General features: G+C 34.0%; 1 protein-coding gene across 9 annotated transcripts in view; it reads left to right on the top strand.

Annotated features, from left to right (window-relative positions):
- Positions 1-14,449, top strand: part of MYO6 (myosin VI) — a 136,653-nt gene that overhangs the window by 90,719 nt on the left and 31,485 nt on the right. For all 9 annotated transcript variants that reach the window (XM_019729593.3, XM_019729592.3, XM_019729591.3 and 6 more), the window contains exons 14-20: positions 628-719; positions 2,548-2,620; positions 4,119-4,246; positions 6,579-6,674; positions 6,961-7,134; positions 10,878-10,916; positions 12,467-12,560. In XM_019729593.3, coding sequence (XP_019585152.1) covers positions 628-719; positions 2,548-2,620; positions 4,119-4,246; positions 6,579-6,674; positions 6,961-7,134; positions 10,878-10,916; positions 12,467-12,560 — 696 coding nt within the window. The remainder of the gene's footprint in view (positions 1-627; positions 720-2,547; positions 2,621-4,118; positions 4,247-6,578; positions 6,675-6,960; positions 7,135-10,877; positions 10,917-12,466; positions 12,561-14,449) is intronic.

Here is a 14,449-nt window from a genome sequence, read left to right as displayed (position 1 = left end):
CCCACCAGCCCATGTGGGAATTGAACCAGCGACCTTTTTATTGAGAGCTCGCGCTCTACGCAACTGAGCCATCCAGCCACTCCCATAACTTTAAAAAAAACTTTTTTTAAAATTAGTTTCAGGTGTACAAAACAATGTAATAGTTAGACATTTACCATTTATATCCCTCACAGATTGATAACCTCCCTCCCCCATCTATTTCCCCTCTGACATCACATACAGCCATTACATTTCCACTACCCCCATAACTTTTTTATAACTGTAATTTTATAGATGACAGAAAAAATTCTAAATACTTGCATTTTAAGTCATTTTCTTTAATTAGATTAATACCCGTGCTTAAAAAAATTGTTACAAGTGACTTACATTTTATATCTTTTACCATGACATTTATCTCACCTGATAAACACCTTTTTTTATCAAGCAAGTTATTTTTAATACTTAATTTTAATGCCTAACAAAATTTAAGAGTTGAAATAAGAACATTTGAGGAGTATAGAACAATTATATGTACTTTTTAACCTAATCTTCAATTAATCATTGATACAATAAAATTTAATCCTAAAATAAATTTATCAATGTGTAGTTATTTGATGATGACTCTTGATTATGGTTTTATGTTTTCAGAGTACTTTGAACATAACAGTTTTGAACAATTTTGCATCAACTATTGCAATGAAAAACTTCAGCAATTTTTTAATGAAAGGATTCTGAAGGAGGTAATTACCATTACAATTTAATAACTGCATTAATCTATTTTAAGTTTCAAGGAACACAGACATGCCAGAGGTGCCCTGATTGATGGGGTGTAATGTGAGGTGGCCCAGCCCAGGGAATCAAAGATACTCAGCATAGGCCCGGGTGGCTTAGCTGTTGCCCTGGCACATCAGAAGTGTTAATGGCACAGCTTACGGACCAAATATAAACTCTAATAGGCACTTCCTCAGAAGTGAGTATCTGTTGCTTCTTACTAGCGACTTTTACCACACTTGAAATTCTGCTTGTTTCTTTTTCGGTTTCTGTTGTCTGTACTCCTGCCACTGTCACACAGCTTTCAACTCTCGTCCCTGACCTTTGCTTCTCCTCCCCTTCCTCTGTGTCTCCCGCTTCTGCCCACTCTGCTGCCTGCCTGCCTGCCCTTTCTCTGTGTGTGGCAGGAAAGCCACCAATCAGGAGATCCAGTGGAGCCATTGGCCTAGAGTGCCCCTGGGCAGTGCTTTCCCTGCCTCGCTACCTTGTGCACTGCCAGTGACCTGTGAATGGTGTGCCTTTGGCCGGACGCCAACTCTTGTCCAGTAAAGAACTTCCTGCCACTGATTGTAGTAAATAATTATGGGCATGGCCAACAGTCACAATGCCAAGTCTAAGAAAGTTAATTTATACTTATCGGTAGAGTACAGAGTGAATAAAGGTAGCTTTGAATCAGTTGATTTGTGATCAGGTTCACCATTTTTCCTCTTGTATTTGAATTCTCCAGTACTTTCCTACTAGTACCCTTGACTTCCCATCCTTTGGGCTATTAGAAATATGTCTTAATGAATGAAAGCAGTAGAGTTAAAGAGAACTCAGAAGCAATCGAGCCCACCCCTTATTTTACGGATGAAGAAATTAATTCCGAGAGCAGTCCATTGACTTCTGCAGGTTGAACCTGGCTTCCTGGCTGCTGGCCCCCAACAGCGTATTCTCTTAATCTTAGCACTGCTGCTTTCTCAGGTCCGTTCTCTGCGCTTGAAATGTGAAATATTTTCTGTTCTATTCCCATCCCATTCATCTTTTCTCACATTTTTAGTATGTTTTTGTCTTTATGGGTTTCCCAGCACATTCCAGCTTTTATACCTTTACTGATATGCCATAGTTAAACCAGTTCTGGCATAAATAAGCAGGTAAAACAAGAACTTACAGTTATGATAGTTTCTATGAAAATGTTTTATCCAGCTGCATTAGTTCTTCCATTACTATGTGAAGTTTTACCTGTATGCTTCTCACTTAACATACCCTAATTCTTCCCTTTCATGCTTCTATATTTACAGTCATCTATGACAGCTTTCGCACTGCGATGGCAAAATTGAGTAGTGTGACAGAGACTATATGGCCCACAGCTGAATATATTTACTATCTGGCCCTTTACAGAAAAAGTTTCCTGAGCCCTGGTCTGTTCTACTGATAGGTTTGACTTTATAATTGCTAAAAATATTTCAAAGCCCTGGTCTTTCCTTGGGTTTGAATGGTTATACACAGATCTCTATATTTGTGCATATCTTCTCTGCATATTTCAAGAAAAGTGTGCTTATCTGCAGGAGGTAACATTTCCACATATGTAAATTGTCTGTATTGTCAGCCATTTAATTTTTGATATTACATTGCTTTAGGAGCAAGGATTTTGCTTCCCTAATGTTTTGTAAAATTCTTTAGCCCCAAATTCGTTATTATGAACCTTTGTACTCTGACTTATCAGTAAATGTTATGATCAGAAATGGCACTAAACAATGAATCCATTTCATATCACATGGTATTTCCATATCTGTGATGATGATTATTTCCTTTTAGGAACAAGAACTCTATCAAAAGGAAGGCTTAGGTGTTAATGAAGTGCATTATGTGGATAATCAGGACTGTATAGGTATGTTTTTTTTTTCTTACTCCACTTTTGGGAAATCTGGGAAGATAGAGTGAATGCTTTTACTGTAAATTTTCTATGGTCTGTGATTGATATTATTGGTTATGAGTGCTTATTTGAAATTCTGGTATTTGAGAGAAGTTTTGCTTTTCTAGTATCGCTAGCAAGTTATTTTTTTCCTACCAAGGCATCAAATTTAGTGTTGAAAGTTTTCTTAAAATTTCTTCTGTTTACTCTGGTATTTTTTTTCTTAAACAGCTAACATGTGACTAATTGCTTAAGCAGTAAAAGGGTTTATTATATTCTCACTCATGAGGAAGTCTGTAGTCTAGGCAGGCTCCAGGTGAGCTTTGCCAGGGCGCTGCTATTCTGCACATCTCTCGTTTCTGTTTTCTGTGTGTTGGCAGCACCCTCTGGCTGGTTGCCAGTGGGCTTCACAAGTTCCATGTGTCACATCCAGATAATATTGTGCAACATGACAGTAGCGTCTGTGTTTTTCTTGTCTCTGTTTATCAGTTAAGAAACTCTTTGTCACCACCTAGCTCTTGCTGAGTCTTCCTTTTCTTTCTCAAAACGAAATCAACTGTTGGGTAAGCCTTGTTTTGAAAACCCAATTTGACAATTGCGTCCATAACTCGAGTGCTAAATTTAGACAAGGTAGTAAAATTAATAGTAATAATAATAATAATAATGCTTTACAGTAGTGTAACTTTTCAAAGCACTTTTACAAACTACCGGTCCACTCAACATTCTCTTCACACATTATATCCTTTTTCAGATCTCTGTGCCTTTGACTGTGTGGTTTGATACTTTGGCTGGAACCCCTCCCTTTCTATTATCTTTCAGGCTACTTCCACATCCTTCTACAACTATCAAAATACTCACATTTAAAGCTTAGTTCAGCCTGCTTCCCCCACTCCTTCACCACTACTATTTGCCTAAGAAGCATCCATTCTCTCACCAATACAGTTAGAATCTTGATTTCTCTTCATATATCCTGTAGCTTTTAGAGTCTGTCCCATTTACCTGTTCTTATATACAGTGTTTAAGCACTTTGCATTTTATAGTTATTTTGGACAAGCAGGAAATTCAAACATGAATGAAAGGAGCATAAAAAAATGTGCTGTTACTGACATTTTGCTGGAAAGTGTTTGAGGAAATATCTATATGTAGTTTTAAAAAGCTACACATGCAGAATCTTCTGTAGTTTTATTTCATTTGAATGTAGATATCACCTGGAATAGGCAAAATAGCTGGTTCCTTAGCCTCTTGTCCTTAGAAATGAAGTGATTATTTCTTTGTGGAGCCTTTTTTCTAAAACCTACATTAAATATATAATGTTACTTCCTAATAAATTGCCAGGTTTGAAATAAAATTTACCTACTGTCTATAGCTTTTGAGAGAATACTTATTGAATCATCTGTTACATTGTTTCTGGCCAGTCCTTGTAATATGTGATGAGTAAATTGTTCACATATCATATTTTGATTTTTTTAAATAGATTTAATTGAAGCAAAATTAGTGGGAATATTGGATATTTTGGATGAAGAAAATCGCCTTCCCCAGCCAAGTGATCAACACTTTACATCTGCAGTTCACCAGAAGCACAAAGATCATTTCCGACTCACTGTGAGTTTGCCATCCCAGAATTGAGACTCTTGTGGGAAGAGAAATCTTTAGAAAGATGTACTAGAAATTAGATAATTCAATCATATGTTATGTGGGGCTTAGAGCAACTATAATTTATCCAGCACGGCATCTTCTGTAGATGTGTATTTAGTATATAGATATAGATATATATCCATATATATAAAATACATATGTGTATATAATTATATATATATATATATGTTTATATGTATATAAACGTACATATATATACATATATATATATATATATATATATATATATATATATATATATGTATATGTATATGATAGCTATCTAACCAAGGCTCTTTAGCTAGATGGAAAGTGTATTTCACCTGTCCAAAATGTACAAAGATTGCCTGCTCTTTTTATGTTCTCTTTTCTCAGTGAAGTGGCCATCAGTTGTTTTGTATCATGTAACCTGTTCACGGTCCAGGGGTTAGAACATAGCATAACAAGCAACTACCTGTCTACACAGTTATAAGATTAGCAGTGAAGTTTATGGCTTAGAGTCTGACTGGTAGAAGCAATCCATATTTGATAGTGATTCACCAATTCATTTTTATGCTCGTTCCTAGGGAGTTTTGAATGGAAAATGTACTCAGAGAGGGACATAGAAGCTGAAGCAATAAAAGAATTAGCTAAAGGGAAAAACAGACACACAGAGCAGTAGAAATAAATGAGAAGTACACTTCTAAAAGGGCCAAAACACCTGGTGCAGGTGCCTCCCGTACTGTTCATTGTTTTGAGATTGTAATGTATAACAATCATTGCTTTGACAGATCCAGGAGTTTAAGTGAGTAATAAGTATTCTTGTTTTCATACACCATTAACCAAATCATGTTAGTAAATAGATTTGAATGCATTTACTTGGAAAGTTGATGTAATTGTGAGAGCCTTCTCTAGAGACTGGATCCCACAACCCCCTGTTCTGTTGACTTGGAGTTCTCCTGTATTGTTAAATATTTCTTATAATGTGTAGCCTGTTTCTTTTACTTCAGTATGGTTAGAACTAAAACTGTGTATCCTCAATAAAACTTTTGCTAAGATTGAAGCTATATATCCAGTCCTATTTATTCACTGCTCAGTGGTCTTTTTTATGACCAGCCCATGGTTGCATGGTTTTCTTTATCAGGAGTACTGATTGCTAGTCAACAAAGTTGTGGCCAAGGTATCGGAGACACAGAACTCCAAGGACAGTACATTAAAGCATCAGGAAAGGCTTTGGCCACTTTTCTCAAAAGAGAACAAAAGCAAGACAGTAAATTCTAATTTGTATAGATCATTACTTTCATTGTATTTTTTTTGAAATAAAAGTAATAAAGCCATTTATTGAACACTTAGCATATGCCAGACACTCTTCTAAGGGTTTTACATGAATTTAATCCTCATAATAATCTAGGGGTAGTTCCTGTTTGTATCCCCATGCTAGAGATGAGGAGACATGCATGCAAGTGCCCTGCCCTGTCCAGCCTAGTGAGGAAGTGTTGCATTTGGGAATCAGCCTAGGCATTTGGACTCCAGGGCCCTCACTCTCACTCATGCTGGTATATTGCCTCATACAGAGACTGGGCGTTGTGGTCTGCTAGCTGTCTCACATAGACAAATCCTGGTAACGTTCTGAAGTTAGTTTTTCTATTATTAAATGAGTTTGTCTTTCTTAACCTTAGGTTATTTTGAGAGTCAGATGTGATCTTTTACGGGAAAGCAGTTTGGAACCTTTTAAATATGATACAAATATGAGAAATTATAATTACATAGTACAACCCTGTAATGACTTAGTTTCCTTCAAATAGATTCAGACTCTTTGTGTAAACATGTTAGGCTGTATGGTTTAAAACCGTGGGAGAGTTCCTGCGCTGAATATCAGGTGTTTCTTTAGAACAATGCTTCTCAACCTTGGCTGCACCGACATAGGAATCCTCTGATGTAAGTGGTATAGGCTTTGGGAGGTTTAAACATTCTCTAGGTGATTCTAACTCAGCAGCCAAGGTCAAGAACCACTGCTTTAGACTTAGGCTGGTAACTTTATAAAATATCCACTGTATTTTGTATGTGCTTCTAAATAGTGGGTTTTTGTTGTTGTTATGTTCTTTTTGGTCTTTTTTTTCCCTAAGAGATGACAACCAAATATTTGCTGAATTTCACTGGTATTTTAAGTCTTCCTAGATGTTTACAAAACAGTATAATTGCATAAAGTGTGAAAATTTCCTTTATAATTTTAAGTATTTCACATCCCAAATGTTTTCTAAAGGAAATTATGTGGTATATTCTTGATAATTTAATAGCTGATCTATGTGTTGTTTTTCAGATTCCCAGAAAATCTAAGCTGGCAGTTCATAGGAACATCAGAGACGATGAAGGCTTCATTGTCCGGCATTTCGCAGGGGCAGTGTGCTATGAAACCGTGAGTAACTTTTACCAGGAGAAAACCATTTGATGTTGAAGGTGCACTGTACAGTGTGGTAACCGCTAATCACATCTGGCTATTTAAATTAAGTAAAATTTCAAATTTATTTCCTCAGTATGTTGGCCCTACTTTATGTGCTCAGTGTCCACAATGGCTGGTGGTGATTGGATCAGACAGTGCAGATACAGAACATTCCTATCATCTCATCAAGTTCTGTGGGACAGTTCTGCACTAAGGGAGAGTATCACATGATGGACTGATTCCTGTTTGCTTTGTTTTTCAGACCCAGTTTGTGGAAAAAAATAATGATGCTTTACATATGTCTCTTGAATCCTTAATATGTGAATCCAGGGATAAGTTTATACGGGAATTGTTTGAATCATCCACAAATAACAACAAAGATACTAAACAAAAAGCAGGAAAACTTAGCTTCATCAGTGTGGGAAACAAGTTTAAGGTATTTGTGTTAAATATGTTACTTGGATTTTTAAAATTTTTTTACTGCATTTAAAATAAATTGTTTTTTATATTCTACAGTGGATAATGTAGACACTGTCAGAAATTCCAGGAGTGAAGTTCAAGAGCAGCTCCTGCATTGTTGATATTTGTATGCAAAAAATAAAATAGGTGTAGTAATCGGACATACAGAAATTCTCGTAATTTTATGAATATGTTCTCTCTTGGTGCTTAACATATCTGATTGCTTCTTCTAATATTCTTGCTTCTGCTTACTGTCTGATTGACCTTCAAACCTTCTCTCTCCCACGTGTTTTCTGTTTCCTTCCTCATTCAGCAGTTTTGTTTTAGCTGGAGTAGTCCAGCTCAGGATGGCTAGAGAGGACTAGTTGAGTTGAGAGAGGAAAAGCAGGCACAGCCAGGGGCTTCAGGTAAATGATCACCGTCATGCACTCCTATTTATAGAGTGGCTGCCATGTTAAAAAGAGCCTGTCTCAAGCTAATGATTCAGTTTGCAATTCATTTTCAACGTTTTCTCTCACAGTGCATTATGGGTATGCATATTATGCTAAAATTTGACTAAAGCTTTAAAAAACTGTGTGGCAAACCCTTCACATTGCTTATTTAACATTTCACTTTATTTATTACTTTTGAATCAGGAATTTATTCTTTGAGGTCTGACAAGAAATTGTCAAATGATGTGTCTTAGAAATTGAACAGTATTAATTGGTTCTAATTGTTGAGTATTTAGCATAGAAAAATAATTTTAAAACTTTGTGTCACAAGTTTAATGAATAAAAAATTGTAACAAATAGAACAAAGAAATAGAATTAATTTCTCTGTTACACAGTTCCATAAAGTATTGTATTTACAAGAAAGCTCTACATATATTTTTCATTATGTGTACCTACTTTAAATATTAAAAAAATGATGTAATTAGAAATAATATTTAAGTATCAGAATACTGTGATACTCTCTAGCAGTGTAAGCCTCCTGAAATCCCTTATGGATTGGAATGGGCTCTAAATAACTAACTTGATAAAATCATGTTTATAAAGCTAATTTTTAAAAGCTTAAACATAATTATATTTATATTTTCAGGTAACTGAATAAAAAGTTTTTAACGTTGTTGTAAGTTATATTCATTAATTATGAGTTTCTGATTCTCTTGAGCAATATTTATTCTCTTATTAGTATATTCTTAAATTCCTGAATAGACATATTAACAGAATAATGAAATGGATATCATTCTTTAAGTATTTTCCTACTGTAATGGTAGAAATATAGTAGTATTGCTTGTAATATTATACTTGAAATTTTATATAATGTAAATAAAAACAAAACATTCTTAGAATTTTTTGGGTTGTTCTTTTATGTTGAGACTTGAAATGCCTTAAAATTGCTATACACACTGAGGTGTGTTTGACACATTAAACTGCTGAAAGCGCTGAGTGACATTAATAGTAAAATTTCAAATCTTTTCTATGAAATTCTTTGAAATGAACTATTAATAGTAATTCTTAATTTTAAATATAATAGAATAGCTTATTAAATTCAAGTCATGTGAGGCAATAAAACAGGCTAACATTTACAGTAATACTTCAGTTATCTAACATCTGTGAGAACCACCGAAAAGTGACATTTTCATGTTGTTGAAACCTAACTCACTTACTCTTAGTATTTTAGTAAAATTAATCCATTTTGATGAAAATCTCATTCTGTGATTACATACATGAATATTTGTCTACTTTAAAATAAAAATAAAATACAAATAAAACTTGAGTTGCGTAAGGCTGTTTACCCTTATGGTCTTTGACTGCTGTTGTTTGATATTTGACATTGTTCCCTCTTTTCTCAGATGCTATTAGTTTATTTTTACTGGTTCTACTCTTCTGATATACCTCTATTTCCATTTTTTTTGGACAATACTGTTCTTAGTCTATGGATTAAGAGGCATGGACTTGGTGACAGTTGTTTTCTTTCTAAATTAGTGGCTCTCATACCATGTTTCCCCGAAAATAAAACCTAGCCAGACAATCAGCTCTAATGCTTCTTTTGGAGCAAAAATTAATATAAGATCAGGTCTTATATAATATAACGTAAGACCAGGTCTTATATTAATTTTTGCTCCAAAAGATGCATTAAAGCTGATTGTCCGGCTAGGCCTTATTTTCGGGGAAACATGGTACTTGCTTTTCATTACAGATTGATTATATCTTAAGCCTGTGATGTCTGAAGTATACTGTAGTATCATGGGTAAGAGAATGAACTTGGTGTTAGGCCCTATGTTGAACTCTTGGCTGTGCCATGACTAGCTTCATGAATTTGGGCAAGTAATTTATCTCTCTGGGCTTCAGTGCTTTCACCTGTAAAATGAGGCTAATAATAGATTCTTAATTAGAATTGCTGTGTGGCTTAAACATGATAATGCCCATGAAAAGCTTTGAACAGTGCTGACTCATAGAAAGCATTCAGTAAAGTATACCTTTTATTATTATTAAATGTTGCTATGATTGATCCAATATGTTAATTTAAGAAATAAATATTTATTTTTCGTAGGCAGTATAATAAGCATCTTAGTATAAAATTAATATAAGAATTTTGCATAATTTACTTTGCAGAGAAGTAAAATATATGAATTTGATGTACTAAATTAGTAAGTTATAATCACTTAATATTCAAAGCAGGAAAGCATAGAAACTTCTAGTGTTCATTGTCAATTTTTTTTTTTTTTTTTTGGAGAAAACTATCTAAGCTTTTAAAAATAGTTGAGATGCGAAATATTTTAAAATAGTAAGGAGGGTTTCTACAAGTAGGTAGGACAATTTCATTTATGCTGAGCGTTATATAAAACAATCCTAATATATACCACATGTGTTAAACATGTCTTCATTTAAAAAAAGATTAAAGATTTTTATTAAAATATAGCTAACATACAATATTATATTAATTTCAGCTATACACCATAGTTATGAAACATTTATATACCTAAAGAAGTGATCACCATGATAAGTCCAGTAACCATCTGACACTGTACCACGCTATCACAGTATTATTGACTATATTCCCCATGCTGTATTTTGCATCCCCAATACTTACTACTTTTATACCTGGCAATTTGAATCTCTTATCCCCCTTTACAATTTTCCTCTCTTTTTAATTTTTCAATTGCAATGGACGTTCAGTATTATATTAATTTCAGGTGTACAGCATAGTGGTTAGACATTTGTATAATTTAAGAAGTGATAACTCTGAATAGCCTAGTATCCACCTGGCACTATGTGTAGTTATTACCTTATTATTGATTATATTCATTTACTCATTCTTAATGGAGTCTGACACAAACTGCACCAGCTTGCCACATATTCAGGATATGTTGATCTCTAATTGAATGCATCCCCAGCATTTTTATGTACTTTCTTTGTTGCCTGTACACTTGTTCCTCATTCATCCCACCTGCAAGTGTGCATGTATGTTTTTTACTATTGCTAATTTTCGGTCTTTTAATCGTACAAATTCTGTGTAAGTAAAATAGATTATTGTCCTTGGCTTTATATTAACCATACATTTTGCATGTTACTGTCTGTTGAAGAGTTTGTGTACCAGAAGTTGTTAACTTATGATGTGTTATATGTTCATGTTATTGCACGATATTATACTCTAATGACAGAGAGCTAATTTTAACTTACAACATTGTGTATTTTTGCTTTTTGAAAAAATAAAGTGATTTCATTTATTTTACAGACACAGTTAAATTTGCTTCTGGATAAACTTCGAAGTACTGTGAGTACACTTAAAAACACATTATTTTAATGGACCTCTTAAACTATTATTAGTATTTATTCAAATAAACATAATAAACCAAGTATGATTAGCAATTCACTTTAAATTCCTTTATTAAAAAAATTGGTTTGTGAAATGGTTGTCATTTTGGTTAGGTTTGTTCTAAAAAAAAGGTCAAATATATAGAGGGTGCCAAAAACATGTATACACATTTTAAGAAAGGAAAAAATTGTGTTAAAATTGTTATACTCAAAATATACCGATAACAAAAGATGAATACAAGCCACATTTGACTTCTGCAGTTACGAGAGGTGCTCAAAGTGGTTACTTTAATACAGTGTTTTTCATTTCTTAAAATGTGCATACATTTTTTTGGGCACCTCTGTATATGTGAAGTCAAATTATTGTATAAATATATAGAATTATCTGAATTATTAAATTAAGGTTATCCTGTAGTTTGAGGAGAGTGAAAATAATTAGTTATTATGGAGAAGGAAAATTTTTTTTAGGATTAAAGATAATGCATATAATTCATTTTAATTTTATTACTTTAGTAATTCTCCAACATGACAATGTTGATAGGGAAAAAAATGGGCATAATATTTTTATGCCCTATTATAGAGGCAGTATTTCCTAGGAGAGTATTTTGTTTTATCACCCAAATATAGTGCTACTGTAAAGTAATGAGATTACTTTTGTGACTTATAAAAAGAAGGCATTTCTAAAAAGTGTTCCAAAAGTGTTTGTAATGAGCATTATTGTTGAAATAACTGTTAAGTTTTGCAAGGTGTAACTGCTTTGAAGAGAAACAGTTACTTGGATGTCTAGTATATTAGCTTCAGTACCCAAGAGTTTGATTTGTACATATCAGTATTCTTTCTGCCTCATTCAACATAATCTGATAACTGATTCCAAAAGGAAGCCTTTAAGCTTTTAAAAATATTGCTTAACAAACAAAACTTTAAAATGTGCCATGGCGCAGCTGAAGGACCTACTCTATATTTTTGAAGTAGAAGAAAAAGATTGATTTTTTTAAATACTTTGGCCTAAATTTTAAAAGGCCTAATTTTATTTACTCCTCTTGTCATAGGACAATTTTCCTATCACAGAAACATAGCATACAAATGCACTTAAATATAGACTAACATCACATGTATGTCAGCCTGTGAAATGTATTGTTTAAATATGTTAAAAATATTTCACAATGAAACACTTTGCTTTTTACAATAACATAATTTTTGGCACTCAAATCTAAAATGTAGTATTTTTCTAATATTAGTATATAATGCAGAATTTTTTCCAAGCTTTAAATTATTAAGGTATGCTAATAAAGTTATAAGTTCCTTAGTGATCATTTATTTATTTTTAAATTGAAAATATTTTTATTAAAGTATAGTTGGCACACAATATTATATTTGTTTCAGGAGTACAACATAGTGATTCAGCATTTATTACCTTATTTTAAAAGAATTTCATTTGCTGGTATTCATAGAAATAGAAAAATATGAATGCGATATGTATTGTCTTTAAAAGTACCTTTATTCTCTTAGGGAGCAAGCTTTATTCGTTGTATAAAACCTAACTTAAAGATGACAAGCCACGACTTTGAAGGTGCTCAAATTTTGTCTCAACTTCAGTGTTCAGGTAATTCCATATTTTTATAATTTATATCAGTGTGTGTCAGGAATCTAAGCCCAAATACAGTTTAATATGTCCAATGTTTTAAAATAATTCACAATTATGTTGACTATTTTTAAATGCAGTAAGATTTTTATCTTATATTTTCTTTAATTGTAAGAAAGGCAGGACTGGCAAACTCTTTGGGCAATATTGGGGTAACGTTTATTGTGATATAAAACTATTTGACATTGTGGAAGTAAAATTTATAAAAACTCTTCAACTACAGATGTCCCATAAGTGGATTGCTTTCCTATGAACTTCTCAGAACAAGTAGCACTTAATTTTTCATTCCCCGCATAACTGGGTCAGGAGGTAGGTTTTGGTGTCATTGCCTCCCATGCCATCACTTGTAAAAAAAGAGAACAGCACAATGTGTTTGGCTTCTGTGGAACTTTTGTGCATTTGGTTAAACTATCACTGCCTCCCTCTCACCTGTCACATGCTAGCCTTGCTCAATCACAGAAGCCATAGGCACCAGCCTGTTTCTTCCTTCCTTGATGGCCATCCTCCATCTCTAGTTGAACTACCCCTACTAATTCCCAAGGCATCAGTTTTCTCCTCTCCTTTTAATCCATCTCAGGCTCGTGACACTTCCTTAAACTATTTTGCCTCTCTGACTCCTTATTTTGCTCCTCTCAGAGGTGGATTTATTATAAAGCTAAGGTCACTTAAGCTTCTGAGTCCCTCATTTAAATGGGCTCCTTCCAAAGCCCTGCACCTGCTTTTGTATTCTTTTGTAATTTGTATTAGGTTGGTGGGAAACTAATTGCAGTGTTTGCAGTTGTTTTTAACCCTTTAAACTGCAGTCACTTTTGCACCAACCTAATAAGTATGCTTGTACCTTTTTCTTAAACAGCCTTCCCTCCAGTTGTAAAACCCTCAGGTCCCCCCAATCTGGATCGACCCTTGACCCCTCTCACAAAACTTTGGCTGTTGATGAATTTAATTCTATCCTTTCTCCTCATCTGCACAGATAAGGTAGGCAAGACAGATTGGCACATTATAAATTCATGATCACTAACCTTTAAAGGACTCTCAAACCCACACTGCCAAGTTTCCCTGGTCATCATATTCTGTTTCTCCACGGAGACCGTCACACCCATCCTGCTCTCCTCAAATCTCTAAGCCTCTGCCAACAGATAGCCTCACCTCTTAACAAAAATACTGAATGCTTCACCTGTCTGCTACCAAACACTTCTACTACCTGCATAGCCTCCCCTTCTGTTAAGAAAGTGCCTCTTTTCCTAGTTAAGTCTATAGTTCTTTTGGATCCATCCCTTCCTGCTTCCTCCTCCAATATTGACTATATATGTTGAACCATTTCTTTGAGATGGGTCTCTCGATTACCATTTAAACATGCTAAAACCTTGTCGTAATTCCCTCTGACCCACATTCGCTTCCAGCTACCTCCCTATCTCTTGCCTCACTTTTTTCTCCCTTTCTTAAAAACAGCTTTATTGAGATAACAATTTACATACCACAAAGTTGAACTGTTGAAAGTATACAATTCACTGGCTTTTATTGTATTTACAGAGTTGTGCAGCCATTGCTATAATCTAAATTTAGGACATTTTCTTTAATTTATTTAATATATTTGTTTTATTTTTCAGTTACAGTTGACATATGATATTATAATAGTTTTAAATGTATAACATATGGATTAGACATTTATATAACTTACCAGGTGATCCCCGGATAAATCTAGTACCCATCTGACACTGTACATAGTAATTACAATATTATTGACTATTTTCCTTATGCTGAGCTTTACATCCCCATGACTATTTTATAACTACCTATTTGTTCTTCTTCATCCCCTTCCCCCTTTTTACCTATTCCCCAACGTCCCTCCC

The sequence above is a fragment of the Rhinolophus sinicus genome, chromosome 2 (genome assembly GCF_057876585.1).
Source record: "Rhinolophus sinicus isolate RSI-liver-muscle chromosome 2, RSI-T2T, whole genome shotgun sequence".
In the NCBI taxonomy this organism is placed as follows: Eukaryota; Metazoa; Chordata; class Mammalia; order Chiroptera; family Rhinolophidae; genus Rhinolophus; species Rhinolophus sinicus.
Note: the sequence above shows the minus strand (reverse complement) of the source record. Positions and strands in the feature narration are given on the sequence as shown.